General features: G+C 35.8%; 1 protein-coding gene and 1 non-coding gene across 2 annotated transcripts; both read left to right on the top strand.

The window, feature by feature from the left end:
- The first annotated feature begins 4,292 nt into the window (after positions 1–4,292).
- On the top strand, positions 4,293–4,411 carry LOC124635564. The gene has a single exon (XR_006985027.1). It is a non-coding gene; the product is annotated as a 5S ribosomal RNA (ribosomal RNA).
- Positions 4,412–20,838: 16,427 nt separating this feature from the next.
- On the top strand, positions 20,839–22,488 carry LOC124633538 (lipase member K-like). The gene is made up of 2 exons (XM_047168800.1): positions 20,839–20,948; positions 21,232–22,488. The coding sequence occupies exon 2, from the start codon at positions 21,248–21,250 to the stop codon at positions 22,457–22,459; it is 1,212 nt and encodes a 403-aa protein (XP_047024756.1). The 5' UTR covers positions 20,839–20,948; positions 21,232–21,247; the 3' UTR covers positions 22,460–22,488.
- The last annotated feature ends 523 nt before the right edge of the window (positions 22,489–23,011 follow it).

The following is a 23,011-nucleotide window of genomic DNA, read 5'->3' as shown; positions in this document are numbered from 1 at the left end:
AGCGGTCCAGCTGTCCAGATTGCAGCGCTGACCGCTTGAATGTTTAAATTATTGCACTTTTATACGAAACGCGTCGCCGCTCGCATTCAGCGCAGTAAGCGACACATACGCCATGTCCAATAGAACATTCTTTGGACATGAACACAGTTTTAATAAAGAATTTGTGTACCTTGTGAAATCCTAAGAGCAATAGCACACTAGCGGCTAGGCCGCACGAATTTATGTACATAAGTGCAACTACAGCGTGACGCTGTATGAGTAACTGACGATCGTAGCTGCGGCCGGGTCACATTTCTTGGCCGTGCTGCCAGATCGCTAGTGCGCTATTGCCCTAAGAGATGGAATTTAGTATTGTTTCTATTATGTACGCCAAAATCATTACTACTTAGAGACATGAGCCACTGGTACTATAAAGTGCCTGGGTTCCTTTGTCGGATTGTGTCCCTATTTTCTCAATATCTGGTCTTGTCTTCGATTCACTATAGACTCATTTGTTGTGGACGCCATTATCTGTTGTGACATGTACACTTGACTCTACATTGCAACCGAATTGTACCTACATTCTATAATCGTCAACAAGATGACTGAATCGCGGTCCATTTCAGTATAAGTACAGGAATTTTCCCGCAGTGGGCTGAAAGCCTTCGCGGCTCTAAATCACAAAACTCAAAGCCTTTGAACAATAGCATCACAATGGAAAAAACAAGAGTTATTCAATAATTCATATTGTTTTCACAGAAAACCATTAAAAGCCCTTGTTTTTCAGTGAGGGGCATTTTCTTAAGCTGTTGCGGACAATAAAAATATGAGAGGGACGGTACGTGACACGAATAAAACGTTTTGGACGAGGCTATGCGACGAGCGAGTAATTAACGTACTAAAAGATTTTCAAGACTTCATCTATCATAAACTCGAAATTCTTTAAAGAAAATTATAGATAGCTGCCACTGCCACTGCTACTATCTTGACGAATGTGACAAAGTTACTGCACATCAAGTTACAAACTTCTTTTCGAAATAAAGACCTCAACTTCACGTGATTTATCTCTTTTATTTTCTTCCTGGAATGTCTTCAACTGAAAGTAGTAACTCAATACTAGTTGAAAGCACATTATCATTCGGAACAGGGTTGAAACTTCAGGCAATAGTTTGCAGATTCAGCCGTCTTAGAATATTCAAATTATAATACGATCTTACTCCTTGAAAGATCTGAAACCCACAGGTCCATAAAAACACTATTGGATTTCTTTATTCCTCTATTGTAGAAGAAAGTTTTTAAAATTCTTTCATATTTACTTAGTTTTAATGGCCACAAAAAGGTCTGTCCATTAGGCACGGGGATTCGCCACGACGTAATATTTCATTTTATACCAATTCATGTTTTTCGGAATAATTATGTTGCCAAGAGAAATTGTTAGAGTACATTATCCATTTAATTTCTAACGTCTGACTATTATGATTAGTATAACAGGACGTTTTTATTATGGTATACTTTTAAACGGAAACGTGGAAAATCGTGGGTAGATAAGTTTTCTAAATATAGGAGATTTTTTTCTTAATTAATTATACGTATGTTTGTCCATTTGTCATGGTTTCTTGGTTAACGTGTCGTCGATTTTGATAACGGCAGGTCTGTATGGAAGCATTAATGAAAGGGTTTTCCTTTTTGTCGAGCATTTATTATTTTCCGTAAAATACATGTACAAAATTGAAAACTAGCTAACCTTTTTGTAGATGTAACTAGCATGACGTTAACACAATGTCACGGGCCCACATGACGTTAGGAATATTGGCTTATAATCGTGAAGAAAAAATAAAGAATGTCCCTTATTATACACCCTGTAGACGCGAGCGTTCGGTGTGAAATGGCACATTCATGACGAGTATGTAGCTAGTAAGGGGTGCACACACTAGATCACATACGTAGGTTACCAATGTTTGTAAAGGGAGTTCTTTGATTATATATATGTCTAGATGTAGCGTCGAGTGCGCGCAAGCGTGGAAAAAAATGTCGATGTACTGTTCATCGACAGGAGCTTTCCCGTCAATCAGAACAGATCGTGCCGCTTAACTGTCAAAACGTATTACGTGCGCTAACTATAAAATTAAATTATAAATTTAAAAAACCCCCAACCCAAAAAAGTACGCAATTAAACCCTATAAAAAGCAAAAAATAACTTTAAACACTACGTAAGTACCAACTAAAGCATGTCAGACTAAACAAAATTTTGTCGTGTCGAGGGACCGCTCTAATTTATTAGCCTAACGTTAGAAGTAATTATATACTACCTACTTATAACTTTGTATATAATTGTGTTTAGATACGTGTTTTTTATACGAGTGTTGTAATTAGGTAGGTATCATTTGATTTATGTAAGTATTTTTAAAGGTAAAAAGCGGTCCCCCGACACGTCAAAATTTTGTTTAGTCTGACATGCTTTAGTTGGTACTTACGTAGTGTTTAAAGTTATTTTTTGCTTTTTATAGGGTTTAATTGCGTACTTTTTTGGGTTGGGGGTTTTTTAAATTTATAATTTAATTTTATTTCATGCTTTTTGAAGGAGCTCCTTAATTTTTCCTTCCTTCATTTAATTTCTTTTATTTTAAGATGGGGTCGCTATATGCGATCACGGCCAAAGGAAGCTGTTTAACAATCCTCATGACAAACTGGCTCTGAAAGAATTGCACAGATTAAGAATCAATAAAGATTCACTTTTGGTCATTTTAGATTTTCAGCAAAAATATAAATCGGTTTATCCGTTTCATTCCGGCATTCCAGGGTTTCATCCGTCACATCCCATTTCCAGCATCAGGTTCTCGTCAATTAGAATCATGAAGAGAACTAGTCAAGACAAATTCAACGAGCCCAAACTCGATGCGTTTACTAAAAGGCAGTTCAGGGTTACGTCTCCTATCTTCGTGCCCTAACAGCAGACCAGCTCAGTGGTTCCAGAAGATATTAGTGTTTCAAATTTCAGATCCCACATATACTTGTATATAAACTGAGCGTGTAACATTCCTATCACACCTATCAAACGAGCTGATGACCTTGAAGACCTGAACCGATTTCCACCAAACATAGCTAAGAACACTCCCGAATGCCATTCCTTTCAAACAAAAAAAAACCGCATTACAATCGGATCATCCGTTTGGGAGCTACGATGCCACATACACACACACACACACACACAGACACGTCAAACTTATAACACCCCGTCGTTTTTGCGTCGGGGGTTAAAAATACAAATAACAGAGATAAAATGACGATATGTGCAATTAAAGTCTGCCGGAATTATAAAGGAAGGCTAAAAAGTGCCAATAACATCACCTATCATCGGTAACTGACCCAGAAAATAAATATTTGTTTTTTGTAATTATGTTTACTAAATCACGCCATATTGTATCAGTGTTGCCAGTTTCTGTTTTTCATTTTCCCAACTTCACGTGTTTATGATATGTATAAAGGATATTTTTTAAGCATTGCGCAAAAAAATAACATTTTCTGATTCTCCAAAATATTATCTACTATTATTTGATTAGTAAATTATGGTCATCAACGTAACATTTTTTTTAAGAATTCCAAGTAATCCTATTGTTAGGAGTCAGTGGATAGACCGCATTAAAAAAAGCCGTGGAGATTGGATGTGGACACCAACAAAAAATACCGTAGTGTTCCGATCACTTCCGCAGCAAGGACATGAGTACTGTCGACAAGATAGGGCGCCGAAGACTTACAAAAGGAGCAGTGCCAAGCAAGGTTCAATTTTCTATAAAGTTATAGTTAAACCGAATAACACTATGTATACAAACTTATTTAATTAGTCTATTTTTTTTTCATTATTTATGGGAGAATCGTAGAAGCTGGTATCATTATTTACGTCAACGCGCAGTGTAAAATGACACCTACACGCACACATGCATAACAATTTTGTCTCTGCTTCTTTATTGGGATTATATGGTGACACTCCATCTAGACATATATATAATCAAAGAGGGAGTTATTAAATCCATTTTTTTATATTTAATTTTGAAAACCAGAATTAAGTAGGTATAGTTATAGGTGAAGTTTGAATGAAAACAGACGGTTTTTGTCTTGTATAATTGTAATACCTAGTGCTTGGCTATTTCGTTTTTATGCATTGTCCAGAAATTGCTCAGATTTCAGTTATGGCTGTCAACATACTGTAAAGTCGGTGTAGACGATGAATGCATTTTAGTTGAGTACAAAAATAAATCATGATTGGAAAACTGCCAATATTACTGACACCAAACAGTATTTTCCTCTGTACAATCGCCAACGTCCATACCATGTTGAAAACACCGGTTCTCGTCCGATCACCGAAGTTAAGCAACATCGGGCGCGGTTAGTACTTGGATGGGTGACCGCCTGGGAATACCGCGTGACGTTGGCTTTTTGCTTTTATGACTTTCCTTCTTAAGTTTGACGCTTTCATTAAAATGTGCAAAAACTAGCAAAATATTACTTTCTTTTTAAGAGAAAAGGAGAAAAGCCCTCGAACTTTCGTCTCCACACCTCTCAATCATTCGAGTTTCCAAAAAAATGTTAAAAATACCTGCCAAGTATATGTACAGTTCCCATAAGTTGTCCCTTTTAATGTCCGTCACAGTGGAGGGTCACAAAAAGCGTTTGTCCTTTATCAGAGCCCAACGATTTTGTTCCATAGTCCATGTTTTCAATACCACAGCCCATTGCGTTAGGAACGAGGTGAAATACACGATAAAATGCTGCTCATTTTATAGTTTTTTTTCAGCACCGGGATGCTGTTATTAATTGTAATGCACATGGTGAAAAATCCTTTTAACACTTTCTGAACAGTCAAGATTTTTATGTAAAAAACTAGTAGGTACAATTAGTATAGATAATAACGTTATATTATTTGTGATTTTGGTCCTGCAGTTGTAACATAATTTTGATAGCATTTTCAATCGTTACCTATCAGACAACACGGTTATTATTTGATACCTACGCATCAAGATTATTATATTATTAGATTATTATATTTAAGTTACATTGACCCATGTGAGTGTTGAACATAGAAATTAATTTAGAAGTTCCACCTGATTGTTCAACCACCACAAACGATAAATAGTTTAGTCGAACCCAACTACAGAACACTTCACTTTTAATAAAATCACTTTTACTAACAAATTAATAAAGTTAGTTACGCATTGGTTGATTATATTAAAATCATATTTGAGCTTATAAAGGCTTTTATATTCCTCTACAAAGTTTTGTACTGACTTTGAACATTTTCCTCTCTTACATCGCTTTCACACTAGCGGATTTTGTGCTCGGTTTTCCTTGACTTCGGCGACTTGACAACTAAGCAATAAAAATCCTGTTGCTTTCATGTGTCGTCGTTTGATTCGTTGGTTGTCAATTATTTTCAGCCCGGTAAATCCGCTTGTGTGAAAGCGCCGTCAATGGCATGGAGGGTATCAACTTGTGTCATCCTTCTCCGCTACTGAGCCAATCTTAAATTAACATGTATTTTATTAAGGTATATTCAAGTTTGCCCCCCGCAAATAAAATTATCTTGCTACGCACCAAATCGTCTAACCACGATAAAATAAAGATACAACCAAATACCGAATATAATAAGGATAAAAAAATAAGTGCCGCCACGAGAAGTATAATAACTCTAGTTTAACGTAAAAAACGTAAATGTCATTTTACGACATGAGACGTTTTACCAGGGGATGGAATATAAAAGAGAAAATAATAATCGTGTCGCTAAAATCATAACAAGCTTGACAAATTGAAGATTTAAGTCCAGAAGGTGTACTAGAAGCCTACTGATTATGAAAAGCCTCCATCATTAGGTATGCAAGTAACTTCCATTGCTGAAGAATGGTTATGTGAATTAGATACCTGTCAAGCTATACCTAGGTAGAATTTCAGTAAATAACTTATATGTAATATACGAGTATTACACAGAAAATATTCAGAAGCAAAAATCACATTGTGTTGACAAGGCATGTGTTCGTTTGTCAAGGAGTTACGAACCTTCTGCGGTCCAACTCCTCATTGCAAAAAGCGTGCGAGTGATAAAATTTAGTGTTACTTTCTTATACTTTCACACGTGTACAATTGATAGCTTGACCTTGAGTTTACAGAGAAATCCAGAGATTTATATTTATTTCCTTGGCGATTTGCCAGCAGCACGAGCTTTGTGGGTACACCAATTTTCCTCAATAATAGGTTTGTATACAACAGTCGGAAAATGGGTCCTGGTGTTAATTTATTCATTGCATTCAATTACGAAATTTTATTTAAGCTTGTAAAATTGCACTGTAAAGATACTAACCGAAAGTAAGCAAGGCTTTGCTGTCCGTCCGTCCCTGTAATTAAATGTTTTTAACAGAAACCTACAACAAACAAAGAACAAAGATTATGTCCATTATCACTGTAAATTTATTATATTATTTATTTATTTATATAACCAGCAAAACATCAGATAAGTTAGACAATACTGTGCTACATCTTTTAACAAAAAATACGTGTGGCACTCGGGGACTGCCACGGTAAAGCTATTGCATAGCATTCTGTATCAACTTATGCAATTATAATTATTAATTAATATACATATTGACATTACGAAATATATTATAATATACACGATTTAATGCTCTAAATTGAATGACAACTTAAATGCTGGTGTGGAGCCGTGCTGTTGCGGTGCCGCTATAATGTGCCATAACCTTTATAATGAATTACCGACAAATATCCAAAACATAAACGACAAAAAATATCAATTTTAACTACAAATATGAGCAGGTTCAAATAACTTTTTCTCCTAAAGAAAATTCGATCTTCGAGTAATAAAACTAAAGTTCCGACTAGAATACTGAACTTCCGACGAAAACCGACAATTTTTTAAATAACAAGAAATTACGTTTGGTTTGAGAAGTCACGATGTACCCACTTCAATAGTCGAATTAATTCAAAAGCACCTCTTGTTATGTTGTAAGAACCTTGTACAGAGTACAATACAGAGTAAAATTAAAAATATTAAAAGCAACGCCGCCGCCAACCCGCCGATGTTGCTCATACAACTGGCACACTTCGTGAAGATACGCCCCGAACTGTTTGTCAGCGGCTCCAAGCATAGGAGTACTCTGGATAGAATGTTCAGTAGGTTGCAGGTAAGCTCTTTAGTTGTTATGAGCGCCTTAGCTAGCACTTTGCATTTTGCAGTGCTAGCCTAGTACATTTTTGTGGGCGGATCCAATCATAGAACGCTAGTTAGAATGTTTAGCAGGTTACAGGTAAGCTCTTACTTGTTATGGTCGCCTAGTACTTTGTGTAGAACATTTTGATGAAAATGGAGTCGGAGTGGGGAGCGTGAGGTTTTTTCGTTACGGAATTTCTGGATTTGGTCCCCGCGCTCAAGGCCTGCGATAGAAGCTATGCAATAGCTTAAAAATATTTTGCTGTAAACATCTCCTTAATTATGTAGAAACTGAATTTCCCTAGACGGTCTAATTCTCTACAACTAGGTACATGCTTCCCTTTACAAAGCAGGAAGCTTCCACAATGACGCAGAAACGTAATAAGGTACACAAATTGAGAGCTCATAACAAGGTATCGTAATACAATTTGTCTCGGCGGCTGCAACACAATTTCCTCAGCCAATATGTGAAGCCGTCATCCATCATCCACGCCACGCCACGCCACGGAGCTAATAGTCTGCCTATATGAACTTCATATTGCGCCGACGGAATATCAAATTTAGTTTTCTAAATTAGGTGTCGTCATATTTCCTTGAGATAGGATACGACGACATGACGTTATTGAAAGGTTTGGTTGATGAGACTTACTGGTAACAGTAACTTTGTTAGGTACATTCAAGTATAATAACTTTTAGTACACTTCTGTTGATTAATTTACCTTTGACAAGGAAGACACAGTTTAAAATTATCCTCCATGTAAAATAATACAACACAAAACATTTATAAAAAGAAAAGATACAGCAGACCTTCAAATCACGACACTACAGCTAAATAACTGGAATTAATAGAATAACAACCTTTTGCCTCCAAATAATTCGAATAGCTGTCTCCGTAAACTTGGCATAGACCTAGATCTAGCATACCCAGAATACCACAGATAATAAACAAACATATACAAACTGTCCGTCTTCGAAGTTGGTTCGGTCGCGTTCGAAGCACGCGGTGGTTAATTTGCCCAATAATAGTGAACGCTTTCATTTGCAACATTCCGTACGTACTATTGATTCCAAGTTCAGGCGCCAATGTAATAATGCTTGGACTTGGCTTTAAGGTAACTAATTCATAATAATGTAGGTATTTTTAGTTCAAAGAGAGTCGAAACAAACGCAAACTTATAAACCAAGTAGGTTTTTACACGCTTTTTATTAGCTTCACCTGTATGTTTGTAACCGACTTCTTTGGGCGCGATTTTGACCCACTTGAAACGGCCAGATTTCGTTCAAACTTTGTAGATTTATTGAGGACCGATGACAATACAATAATTTGATAAAATAATTCCATTTTTAACCGACTTCCCAAAAAGGAGGAGGTTACACATAAACATCGATTACTCCGAGGTTTATAGACCGATTTACGTGATTCTTTTTTTGTTCGACTCGGAATAGCTGCCAGTTGGTCCCATAGTCATCAGGTCAGGATCTGATGATGGAAACCCTGAGAAATCGAGGGCAACCTTCAAAAGTTGTAGGCATACATAGGGTAAAAACTTGACACTCAGGTGTACGCCTAAAAGCACTATTCAACTGTGAAGATTTGGAGCTGACCTGATGATGGAGACCAGAGAGGGTCGAGGGAATTCGACAACTGAATATGTAAACTACCTCGTGTTTGGGCTTAAATTATTTGTATTGACAAGACCTTTGCAATAGTGAAGGTTTGGAGCGGACCTGATGATGGAGACCAGAGAAAGTCGAGGGAACTCGACAACTGAATATGTAAACTACCTCGTGTTTGGGCTTAAATTATTCGTATTGACAAGACCTATGCAACAGTGAAGGTTTGGAGCTGACCTGATGATGGAGACCAGAGAAAGTCGAGGGAACTCGACAATTGAATATGTAAAATACCTCGTTTGGACTTGTATGGATAGTGACAACTATTCATATCACTGTAAAGCTTTAAATAAATAACCTTTTTACAAAAAAATTAAACCGACTTCCCAAAACACTAAAAAGCAAAAAAAAAAACTAATTTTAGGTGCATCGGCCTAGAAGTCGGTGGCAAAATTAACTTAGTAACATCCATTAGACACCGACTTCTAGGCTTTTCAATTTGCAAAATATGATTTTTGTTAATTTATATAATTTTCATCTATAGTCAATAAGGTAAGAAAATTAATTAAAATTTTCTAGAATTTTTCTCTACAGTCGATAAGGCAGGACTCGATGTTAATTTTTATTTCCAATAATTATCTTTAGCAGTTTTCTGTAATATTGACAATTTTTTGTATACTAAAGATAATTTTAATTCTACAAAACAAATAATAGTTTTAAAACAAACTAAAAAGTAGAAAATAAATAATAGTTTTAAAAAAACTAAAAAAACACGCTTTTTATAGAAAAACGAACCAAAAAATAGAAAATAAATTTTAATGAATTTAAATTAAGAAAACAGTGTTAAAAATTTCAATGAATATAAATTAATAATAGTGTGAATACAAAAAAAAATATTTAAAAAAGCGTGGGGTGCTTTTTAAGATATTATCTAAATGAAAATCACTGTACTCATATCTGTCAATAAAATATTTATAACTATTGACACCATGCACCCCACGCTTTTTTTAAATATTTTTTTTTGTATTCACACTATTATTAATTTATATTCATTGAAATTTTTAACACTGTTTTCTTAATTTAAATTCATTAAAATTTATTTTCTATTTTTTGGTTCGTTTTTCTATAAAAAGCGTGTTTTTTTAGTTTTTTTATTTTGCTTTTTATTGGTATAATATGGCGCGAAAAACTAGAGCGCTAGAAGTTCGATTTTCAAATGTTAATAAAAACATATTGGGTGTTTCTTCGATTTACAATATTTTCGATACTGTGAGAGTTTTTTGTAATCTTTAAGGTTTCGTATCCGTATAAATAATTTACTAATGGATAGCTTAAACACCCCAAGCATTGTGCACACATCTATACATTTCAGTATTTATCTTCACTTATCGATCTCTCCCAGTATCGAGCATCGCCTCGGCTCAACATGCCACATCGCACTTTCGCACTCGACAGTCCGCAGTGGCGACTGCCTTCAAACATTCCTGTTTGCTTAGTACTCACTACTCCGCCTGGCTGATACATACCACAAGTATATGCCCTTGACTGCGCTTGGTAATGTTGTAGGAATCTATACTATATAGTTGTATTATAATAAAGAGAAAACATTTTTTAGTTTGTATCTTAAAGGCTCCCAAACTACTGAACCGATTTTTAAAATCTTTCACCGTTGAAAGTTGCTTTCTTCCGGAGTAACATAACCTATATTTTAACTCGGTACGGGCAGTAGTTCAAGAGACGCGGGTGAAACCGTGGGAAAATGGCTAGTAACTGATTAAGGGCTGATTTTTCAATCGCCAGATAACTCCTATCTGAGGAGTATTTTTAACGTTTTGACAGCTTTTGTATGGAAAATATGTCAAACCGCCATATTTATTCCTCAGATAGAAGTTAACCGATGATTGATGTTAATCAGCCCTAAAAGGAACTTGTTATCATACAAACTAAGTAATTCTATAAAAAATGAAGTCACATGAAACTAATAGGTACTTAAAATACGTATTTGTAAAGACAACTATCATATTTTGTACAATAAATAAAATAGATTTTCAGAAACCGGTTACAATGCTTTTCTTGTTAAGGCTTTTTACGTAAGAGGTAAGTAATCCAAACACTTAAAACAACAAACTCTATTGAAATCTGTATTTATCATTATAATTAAGGAAGAAAACAAAGCAGTGATGAATTGTTATTTATTTAAACAGTTTTTATGTAAGTATAAAACTCGTCTATAGAATTTTATTCATTATATAACATGCAATTTCTTCTTCATTTTACTGATTGCCATATCAAAGGACACGAACTCTTATCCCGTGCATTTTCCTAACTTATCAACAAACCCAATAGGTTACAAAAACCACTAAATCGTCAAACTCAATTAATATGAATCCTGTTACGGCCAGCGTATCTTCCACACCATTGGTTGCACCTACATTGCATCTATAACCTAATGCCCCAGTGAGCATCTTAGCTATTTGCGTAGCAATGCAGAATCCTGGCTCTTTATACCCGGAAGGAATAGCTGCGTAACTCAGATTTGTTCAAACGGCAGAGGAAAATGCAAGGTTCCTTGTAAGATTTTAGTATTGTTTATGGTGGCAGATATATGTGGAAATATGTGTTAGTGGAAAAAGCACCTGCATCTCTTAGTGGATTCAATTCCAGATTCGATGAGTAACGATGTAAGCTTTCGAGCTGAGGTACAAAAAAAGATATAAAAAAACATTTTTTTTACAAAAATAAGACGACTTAAAGGATAACCCAAAACCTTTTCCTAAGTCTACAAACACTATGCAAAACCGCAAAAGAATCGGTTTAGCCAGATCTGAGATAATCACGCACGAGCATACAAAGATACAGGTCAAACTAAGAACCTTTTTTTGAAGACGGTTAAAAGTCTCGTGCACACAAGGTTATTAACGCTCATACCTTCTCTACACGAGACGAGGTCTGTGCCCTGCACTGATAAAGGCAGATTATGATGATGACAGTAATAAAGTAATGAACAACTATCATGGCTTAAATTAAGAGTTTTATTAACGGAATTATAACTTGTCCGATAAAGCAGATGATATTAAGTTGACATTCCACTTGCGTCTTTGTTCGACGTGCCCTTCTTAGTTCTTGTTTCATTATTAAATTTAATATTCTCTATCTCTATCTTATAATCTTAATTTCCAATTATATGTATAATAAATAATTATTACTTGGCAAAAAGCAGACTATGGATATTCCCCGACTTCAGACACCTTTTGCTTAACTGTCCCTTGATCTATAATATAATAAAAAAACTAAAAAACACGCTTTTTATAGAAAAACGAACTAAAAAATAGACAATAAATTTTAATGAATTTAAATTAAGAAAACAGTGTTAAAAATTTCAATGAATATAAATTAATAGTGTGAATACAAAAAAAAATATTTTAAAATAAGCGTGGGGTGCATGGTGTCAATAGTTATAAATATTTTATTGACAGATATGAGTACAGTGATTTTCATTTCGATAATATCTTAAAAAGCACCCCACGCTTTTTTTAAATATTTTTTTTTGTATTCACACTATTAATTTATATTCATTGAAATTTTTAACACTGTTTGTTAAAATTATATCCGACAATACTTCTGAGCCTTGATGGCCTGAAACACAGGTTTAAATAAACCTAGTTCGGGTGGTCCCTATGTTTAGAATTAGAACTGTTTTTATTTTATTATTGCCTGTATGTAGATATTAGCCTAGATTAACTTAGTTTATCCGAATGTTATTATTAAGACAGTTTGTTTTACCTCAACATCTGAGACATTTAAATTACAAATTCATGTGATCTATGTTTTATTAAATACTAGCTTCTGCCCGCGACTTCGTACGCGGACCCTGTCCCTTATGCCAGCGACTATGGGGTCAGCAAAATCAAAGATCTGAATAGTCGCAATAGACGTGACCATAGGGATAAAAGTAGTGATTATAATTAGTCCGCATTTAAGTTGTGTGTGGCAAAAATATTACACGTATTATTACGTAAAAAACATTAAATAGATGACAAAGTCGTGGTGACTTAGTAAAATTCGTGGTGGTTTAGTGGGTAGAGAACCAATCTCTCAAGTATGAGCGTGCCTCTTTGATTCCAGGTCTGGCAAGTGCCTGCCAATGCAACTTTTCTAAGTTCGTATGTACTTTCTACGTATATTTTGGATACCAATGACCGTTATTTGGAGGGGATGTTAAACTGTAGGTTCCCACTGTCATTGAACATTCTTGACAGTCGTTATGGGTAGTCAGAAGCCAGTAAGTCTTACCAAGGGCTGTGAAGTTGAGCGGGTAACCGGGTTGTGGAGGTCAGATAGGCAGTCGCTCCTTGTAAAACACTGGTACTCAGTTGCATCGTGACTGGAAGTCGAACCTAACATAATTGGGACAAAGGCTCTAGAGATAATAACGACAATAATAATGAGATATAGGCACCGCAGGACATCTGAGGCTGATGACGGGGAGTAGCGACCCCGCGGGGCTATATATACAGAGTTCTCATGGGAGTGTATACTGTCCCCCATCTCCGACCTACCATGACGGGGGTAGGTCTCACGCCTCTGGCTTGGCTTGGCCGTCCAGAGTGGAGTCGCTAGAGCAGGATTAGTAGCCCTGCTAGGAGGGTAGATGCCTCATGGTAAGCACAGGGAGCGCGTAATCTGCTTTTAAAGTCCGCCGAGGTATCCTCACCCTTCAGCCGCTCATGTCGCTGTTGCCCTCTTGGTGCTATTCAGTGACTGGTTCCCGGGGGCCCAGTAAGTGAGGTGGCGAGTCTCCACCTGCCGTTTTTACATGTACCTAATACATTGTCATCCACTAACATCCCATCACAATAGCCCAAGTAGTTTTCCTCCATAGTTAGCAATAGTTTAGCACAGAACCGGGGATTGTCTTTTTTTTAACGACGTCCACCGGGGATTGTCCTTGGGTTCATTTGTATAGTGTATAAAGAGATAATCGTCGGTTTTGTGTCACCATTTCATTAAAGTTGAGATGTTTCAGAAAAGAGCTTCAGCGTGTTGGCTTCGGCCCCACGTTTGCCTCCCAAAAAATCGGAACTCTGTAGTCCCGAGGTCTGGAAGAGACATACAAAATAATAATGAGATATAACGCAACAAAGTTAGAGAGTGGGGGCTCGTGACGCCACGTCTAGGTATGTAAAATTTGTACTAAGCAGTGACTTAACACGAAATTCAAGCGTTGTTGTATCTTCGTTATTATTTGTTTGTGAGAGAGAGAAAAGAAAAATGCGTGTCCATTATTTTAGGGTTATCTAAAAGACGGACTAATTACTTTTTTTGATTCACCATACCTATTTCATAACATTCATTTCTATACATTTCAAGTGTAGTATTGCTCTTGAAGTTCCACATCAGGTGTTCCAGATCTTCGATGTTTATATGTCAATAGAGAGTGCTTATCAGATTGAACCACTTTTGCTAAAACGTCATATCTTCATATGCTTCATATAGTCTAGCAGGGCTCCTGGAGTTCCACATCAGGTGTTTTACATCTTCAATTTTTATAAGTCAACAGAGAGTGCTTATCAGATTGAACAACTTTTGCTAAAACGTCATACCTGTATATGGTACAGAGAAGCTGGGCTTTTGGGGTTCCACATCAGGTGTTCCAGATCTTAAAATTTATCATCTCAGCTGAAAATGCTCATCAAATGAAACAATTTTTGCCACGGCACCATATTTGTATCTCTTATAGTTTTATTGGTCTGTTGGAGTTCTGCATCAGGTCTTCAAGTTTCGAAGATAAATTATAGCCTATATGTTGACCAGGCTTAATATTGATACAACAAAAAAAAAATCATTGAAATCCGTTCAGTAGTTCGGAAGATTAGCGTGTACAAACAAACAGACATACAGACATACAGACATACAGACATACAGACAGAATTTTTTTTTTGGATTTGTGCTCCATTACTGTTTCTAAACCCCACCCAATTATTATTTTTTTAATATATTCAATGTACAGACACAGTTTTTTTACAGATTTATTATATGTATAGATATATATATTTTTTTTTTTTTTTTGTTTTCTTAATTTAAATTCATTAAAATTTATTGTCTATTTTTTAGTTGGTTTTTCTATAAAAAGCGTGTTTTTTAGTTTTTTTAAACTATTATTTATTTTCTACTTTTTAGTTTGTTTTAAAACTATTATTTGTTTTGTAGAATTAAAATTCTCTTTATTATACAAAAATTTGACAATATTGGAGAAAACGGCTAAAGATAATTATTGGAAATAAAAATTAACATCGAGTCCTGCCTTATCAACTGTAGAGAAAAATTCTAGAAAATTTTAATTAATTTTCTTACCTTATCGACTATAGATGAAAATTATATAAATTAACAAAAATCATATTTTGCAAATTGAAAAGCCTAGAAGTCGGTGTCTAATGGATGGTACTAAGTTAATTTTGCCACCGACTTCTAGGCCGATGCACCTAAAATTTTTTTTTTTTTTGCTTTTTAGTGTTTTGGGAAGTCGGTTTAATTTTTTTGTAAAAAGGTTATTTATTTAAAGCTTTTCAGTGATACGAATAGTTGTCACTATCCATACAAGTGGGAAGTTCTCATCAATACAAAGAATATAAGTCCAAACGAGGTATTTTACATATTCAGTTGTCGAGTTCCCTCGACTTTCTCTGGTCTTCATCATCAGGTCAGCTCCAAACCTTCACTGTTGCATAGGTCTTGTCAATACGAATAATTTAAGCCCAAACACGAGGTAGTTTACATATTCAGTTGTCGAGTTCCCTCGACTTTCTCTGGTCTCCATCATCAGGTCAGCTCCAAACCTTCACTGTGGCAAAGGTCTTGTCAATAAAAATAATTTAAGCCCAAACACGAGGTAGTTTACATATTCAGTTGTCGAGTTCCCTCGACTTTCTCTGGTCTCCATCATCAGGTCAGCTCCAAACCTTCACTGTGGCAAAGGTCTTGTCAATACAAATAATTTAAGCCCAAACACGAGGTAGTTTACATATTCAGTTGTCGAGTTCCCTCGACCCTCTCTGGTCTCCATCATCAGGTCAGCTCCAAATCTTCACAGTTGAATAGTGCTTTTAGGCGTACACCTGAGTGTCAAGTTTTTACCCTATGTATGCCTACAACTTTTGAAGGTTGCCCTCGATTTCTCAGGGTTTCCATCATCAGATCCTGACCTGATGACTATGGGACCAACTGGCAGCTATTCCGAGTCGAACAAAAAAATAATCACGTAAATCGGTCTATAAACCTCGGAGTAATCGATGTGTATGTGTAACCTCCTCCTTTTTGGGAAGTCGGTTAAAAATGGAATAATTTTATCAAATTAGTGTATTGTCATCGGTCCTCAATAAATCTACAAAGTTTGAACGAAATCTGGCCGTTTAAAGTGGGTCAAAATCGCGCCCAAAGAAGTCGGTTACAAACATACAGGTGAAGCTAATAAAAAGCGTGTAAAAATGTAATGAATCGCAAAATGTGTTGGTAAGCGCATAACTCAACAACGCCTGGACCAATTTGGCTAATTCTTTTTTTTGTTGTGTTTGTTATTGTCAGGAGAAGGTTCTTATGAAGAAAAAAAATAGGGTAAAGTAGAGAAGTCATTTGACGGGAGCGAAGCCGCGGGCAAAAGCTAGTTACTAATAAAAATACGATTCATCGGTAATAATCGGTATCAAAAACAGTACTACTTCAGTCTTTGTTGGACTATAGGCTTTGTCCTATAACTTTAAGTATGAATGTTTATATGTACCATATTCCTGCGAGCGAAGTCCAGTGGATCTCAGCCGCACCATTGCGTTGCCCTAATGTTCCGTGCACGCGTGTGTCTATTACGTACGCCAATAGAAATTGTGCAGGCTATCAGAATAATAGGCAGGAATTTGATTCTTTTTTCAGACCTATTTCAGAGTTAATTTAATTAATACTATTCGTTTTCCCTCGGTTTCTCCCGCGTCCCATGGAAACTTCTGCCCGTACCGGGATGAAATATAGCCTATGTTACATGGGAGGAGTGTAGATTTTTGAGTGTGAAAGAGTTTTTGCAATCGGTTCAGAAGTTTCGGAGCCTTTAAAGAATGAAATCAGAAAGCAAATTTTTGTTTCCTCTTCATTATATTAGTAGCGCATAGACAACTACATAATATTTGTAAAACAACGGCCTCCGTCGCGTCTTTCTTCCTGAATGGAAACTACTGAATAGAAGTCCATATTGTTTATCTCCGACTAACACAAGGACTCAAGAGAACAGTCAACATGGGATTAATTTATATAGGTCAAGTGTAAAATTAAAATAAAGAGGTGCTGCTCGCCATAAATTCTCCATTTGAGACAGTAAGTAGTACAATAAAGGATGATGGGCAATTTTGTATGAACCCTGGCCTGATAACCAATAAAGTTCTAATGAATATTATATTATTGCCTATAGTTACTGAAATAAAACGGTTCATGTCAAGAATCTACCGGAAATAAGTACAGTCGGGCACAAAAGAGTTATACTTTTTGCACCGATTTTTTTTTTGTTTAAAATAAAATCCATACTAGAAAAATTCATTGTATGATGTATTTTCGTCAACTTATCACTTTTTTAAATAAGCCTAGGGTAGACTATCAATAAAAATCGGTCTTAACTACGCATAATTGTTTTAATAGCAAAACAAAACATAAAAACTTTTACTTCTACCACCGTATACTATTTCCATTATTGGAGATAGCATTTCCTCGTTCTGCGGCACCAGGATAGTCGGCCTTGGGTTGTCGAGTTATTAGAAAAGTAGCGACCCACCCCAGCTTCGCACGGGAAAACAGAATTTACTCACTATTTAACGGATGTTATTACACATACAAACCTACCTCTTCAATCACTCTATCTTTGAATATAATAATATATTAAAAAAACCGCACGGGTGGTCAGGTCCGCAAAGATAAATGAGGGGTTTAATCAGTATTCTTAGACTAAAGTTATTTAAGTTGTTTATCAGCTTTCACAGAGTTCTCATCATATGGCACATCAGGCTTGTTAGCCAGGACAGTCGACAGTCATTGATGATGATAGCTTGATGCCAGCACACCTCCAATTCCATAGGATTATATTTCAAAGCAAGATGTATTATCCTGGCCATTAGATGATGTCATGCAAGTACTCACGACAAGTATTTGCATGAAATGGGCTACGGACTTGACTGAACTGATTTGAACAATCTTTCAGTGGTGGAAAAGCTACGTTATTTATAATAAGAAGATAGGTAGGTTTTCTTTATATACCATACGTGCCAAAGTGGTTTAATTCCATAGGCAGTCGTAGGCTTACAGGACTGATATATTCCTTCCCCAGTGGTTAACAATGTTCCACCCATAACAAAAATTGAAGTTTAGGGTATAAGCTATCATTTGATGTGCAAATGGATATTATTGGTTATGCCGGTTAGACTCACTGAAACGGCGGAATACGTACACCTTATGTTGTGAATGCTGCCTGTATTTTTTTTAATATGGACACATGCACCTTCTGTGATACGTCCTGACTGATATTGGCAATAATAATGGCACTTAAACATCTCTCCCATACAAAATGAAGTGTTTCAAGTCCATACGCTGTGCCACGCTACCAAGTGTCATATCTTCGTTCTCCGGTGGTTCACAATGTTTTGCCCATAATAAAAAATGAAGCTTAGGGTATGCTATCATTTAGCTATCATTTGATATAATCTTTTTTTTTTCAATAAACTTGAAAAATATGGGCACAGACACCTTCTGCGACTCGTTCTGACAATTATTGACAATAATATAATGCACTTAAACATCCCTCCCATACAAAATGAAGTGGTTCAAGTCCTTAGGCTGTCCTATGCTATCAAGTGTCATATCTTCGTTCTCCGGTGGTTTACAATGTTTTGCCCATAATAAAAAATAAAACTTAGGGTATCAGCTATCATTTGATATGCGAATTGTTTTTATTGGTTATGCCGGTTAGAGCCACCAGAACGGTGGAGTACGTACACCATACGTTGTAAATAGGTAATACCTGCTAAATAATCTTTTTTATAACCTTGGAAAATATGGGCACAGACACCTTGTGTGATACGCCCTGACTAATATGGACAATAATAATGGCACTTAAACATCTCTCCCATACAAAATGAAGGGTTTCAAGTCCATACGCTGTCCTACGCTACCAAGTGTCATATCATCGTTCTCCGGTGGTTCACAATGTTTTGCCCATAATAAAAAATGAAGCTTAGGATATGAGCTATCATTTGATATGCAAATGGTTTTCATTGGTTATGCCGGTTAGACTCACCAGAACGGCGGAATACGTACACCATACGTTGTAAATACTAAATGCTAAATAATCTTTTTTTTTTCAATAAACTTGGAAAATATGGGCACAGACACCTTCTGCGACTCGTTCTGACAATTATTGACAATAATAATGTACTTAAACATCCCTCCCATACAAAATGAAGTGGTTCAAGTCCTTAGGCTGTCCTATGCTATCAAGTGTCATATCTTCGTTCTCCGGTGGTTTACAATGTTTTGCCCATAATAAAAAATGAAGCTTAGGGTATAAGCTATCATTTGATATGCGAATCGTTTTTATTGGATATACCGGCCAATTTTACCCATCATCGTTTTAGCGAATAGCTTGTTTGCAATAAGTAGTGTTTAGTACGCCTGCATATCTGTTTGGTTTGTCCTATTGATATTCAATATTTTATATAATATGCATTTTATCTCTTGACGTAAAAAAGAATTTATCAAATAGACATAATGATTATCAAATAAAACAATTATTCTTACATCGGTCATAAATAAAATGATATGTTAGATATTCAAAAGGCAGATTAAAAGATTTCAAAGACGTTTGGTGCATAATCGGCGTAGTTCATAACGGTAATTAAAAATGTAAAGGGTAATGTAAAATAAAAGTCTGTCTTTCATTTTTGCCTTATTTGAATACCATATAAATGAATTTATTGATGGAGGATAAGTAGCGAAAGCAATAAAGTCATCTATTTATAGCGAAAAACCACCAATAATGATCTTCCGATAATATTTTCAGGCATTTGTTCAAATAAACGAGAACACACATTATCTCAACGACATGACTAATTTATTTTTATCATCTTTTGTCTAGACATAAGTATGTTGACACAACATGTAGGTACCCAGTTATATAGGCTTGTTGCAAAGTGCGGTAATAACATTATTTTTTATATTACCTGCCTAGAATAGTGTTTTATAATACAGAGGAATCAACTTATAATTCAATTTCAGGTAGGTCTCATCCAGCAGAACTGGCAACAATGGTTTGACATTCTTTTAAGGGTATAGGTAGGTACCATTTGCTGAATCTCTCTATAAAACAAGTAACTTTTGTTTCTGGGAGAAAGGACAATGGGCGAAATGTTTGGATGTTGGTCTCCTCCTCCTCTAGTAATGAGTCAGACATCATTTGAAAGGTCTTTTCAAGCGTTACATTTTGTATTAACATACTACTTACCAATTCTTAGTACTTTAGATGTTAGAACACGTTTAAGGTTTGTTTAACATCATTAAAAAGTAACTATTTTTAACTGAGGTATGTGTATGGAACTTGGTACTTATTCAGATCTCACTTCTTTTATAGGCGAAGGATTTCCATATTATCGAACTTGGCAGCCTTTCACATTTTTGTTTTGGGTGGGATTTCCTTTAATTTAGGCAATCACTAGCCCAGTTGAGGCAAAAAATATATCAATTTAAAATATTACCTTTGAACTTAGACCAATGGTGACCCTTTATGTGCATCTATTTATGCCTGTAATAAGTTTCTATAAAAAAGTGGAATTTCCTCGAAGTTCTGTAAAAATACTTATAAAAGGCTCACTGAATAAAAACGACAAACGATTGTTATTTTTAACCAAACATCGTTCAATAAATAAATGGATAATTCGAAAACTATGTAAAACAAACTCGTGCGCAGAAATCCTTACTATTATAAAACGCCTACACTATCGCAAGACAATGAGCATGGTAATTTTTCGGTGATATATATAAGGTGAATAATTACAAAAATAAATAGCGAGCAAGTTCATCACCTGAGGAAACAACTGGGTCTCACGCATGCCAGAAAAAGGTAAGTACATTTTTTTTTTCGTTGTAATATGTTGGCTACATGTCTTACGGCCAGTTTCTTCATCAAAAGTAATGTCTAAAAAAAAGTAACGGTTAAATTCGTTTTTTCAAGGCTAAAGTAACAACAAAACTAATAGAAAAAAACGAATTTGACCGTTGCTCTTACTTTTGACATTACTTTGACTTTTACTTTGGCTTTTACTTTTGATGAAGAAATAGCTACCTTAAGGTACCTTAATTTTTTATTTTTTTTAAATTTAACATAATATTGTGTACTTTTGCAGATACTCGTCCACAGTCATGAATTTACTATACGCAGTGAGCTTGTTCTGCGCAATACACACAGTATTATGCGATGACAACAGCATCGCATCTCTCTTTGGAACATCTCCCAGGCAGGACTTAAATTTCGTAGACTTGGCAAACTACGACGGTTATACAGCTGAACATCATTACGTAACCACTGAAGATGGATACATTCTGGGCTTGTTCAGGTTACCCATCAAGGCAAGCTGTAATGCCTCGAAAGGCGTCATTATGTTCTTCCACGGCCTCTACCTCAGCAGCGATGACTGCCTCATACCAGGTCCTGGTAAGGCTCACTGCTACGTTTATGCCGATAACTGCTATGATATCTGGGCTCCCAATGTAAGGGGAAATTTCTACAGCAGAAACCACACAACCTACAATCCCGATAGTGATTCAGAGTTCTGGGACTTTTCGGTAGACCAAATGGCACTATATGATCTACCGGCAGCTATAGATTACGTTTTAGCAGAGACAAACGAAACACAGTTATCGTACGTAGCCCATTCGCAAGGAGTTAGTATGTTATTAATTCTTTGCGCAAAGAAACCTGAATACAATGCGAAGATCAAAGTTGGCTTCGGGCTTTCACCGACAGCTTGGTTGGACCACTCTAGATTCATCATAATTAAGCTTCAGAGTATTCTTGCCCCGGGATTGACTCTAACTGACAACTTACTAAATGTAGAAGTACTGAAACGTAATGGTTTAGTTAATAACGCCGCAGAACTTCTGTGTGGGACCACTTATCTAGCTTATCCTTTCTGTTCTGTGTTAATCTTCGCGGTTTTAGGTTATAACAAGTTCCAGATTACTGATGATGTTTTGCCTGTGGTCGTTGGTCACATTCCTTCGGGCACTTCTCTGAGGAACTTCGTCAGATGGGGACAGATCCAGAATAACGGCTTCTCTGAATACGATTACGGGCTAGTTAAAAATCTCATTACATATAAAAAGAGGAGCCCGCCACTATACGATTTATCTCCTATAACCATGCCATGGGTGTTATTCGCCAGTGAAAATGATTATGTTGCCAACGTAACAGACGTCAAATATCTTGCATCGAAATTAAAAAATGTTTCAGTATGTGTACTTTCTGATACTACTTTTGGTCATTTAGACTTTATTTATGGGAAAGATATACCTAATTATCTGACTCCACCTATTCTGTCATATCTGGAAACTGGTGCATATACTTGCCCATGAATGAGTAAATAAATAACATGTTCAGCATACTTTTGTTGTCTATTCCTATTGCCATTGCTATTCCTATATTATGTTTGTGATACGTAATAGATCTGCGTAAGTTTAGTTTAACGAGATCGACCAGCCATCCGACCGCTGACAAACTATTCCAAATGAAATATTGCACTACAATATACTGGTAGGTATGATATATGTTTTACTTACGCGCTTGTTGCTTTCAGAACTCAGAACATCAGTCACTTAAAATTTCTGATCTATGTGAACGAAAATATCATATTTTATTCGATTTTTTTACAAGCTAGTGTAACAACCACCTTACCAATAACAAGAAAAATATGTAGTAAAATGGACAACATCCCTTTTCCACTGTTGGTATTCTTCTACATTTTTATGACAAAACTATAAAAAAAGAACAAAGTGCAATAACATTCCTAGGCGTTGTTTTAATTAAAAACAAATCTGCAAAACAAAATAAAGCTAAATGTTTAAAGTGGCGGCACGTGTAGAAATGCAATCATTTCTGTGTCTGAAAGTTTTATAATAACTGTAAGA

The sequence above is a fragment of the Helicoverpa zea genome, chromosome 1, assembly GCF_022581195.2.
Source record: "Helicoverpa zea isolate HzStark_Cry1AcR chromosome 1, ilHelZeax1.1, whole genome shotgun sequence".
In the NCBI taxonomy this organism is placed as follows: domain Eukaryota; kingdom Metazoa; phylum Arthropoda; class Insecta; order Lepidoptera; family Noctuidae; genus Helicoverpa; species Helicoverpa zea.
Note: the sequence above shows the minus strand (reverse complement) of the source record. Positions and strands in the feature narration are given on the sequence as shown.

Bases quoted from the DNA above. Each gene is read 5' to 3' on its own strand.
- LOC124633538 (XM_047168800.1), top strand. From the start codon at position 21,248: ATGAATTTACTATACGCAGTGAGCTTGTTCTGCGCAATACACACAGTA.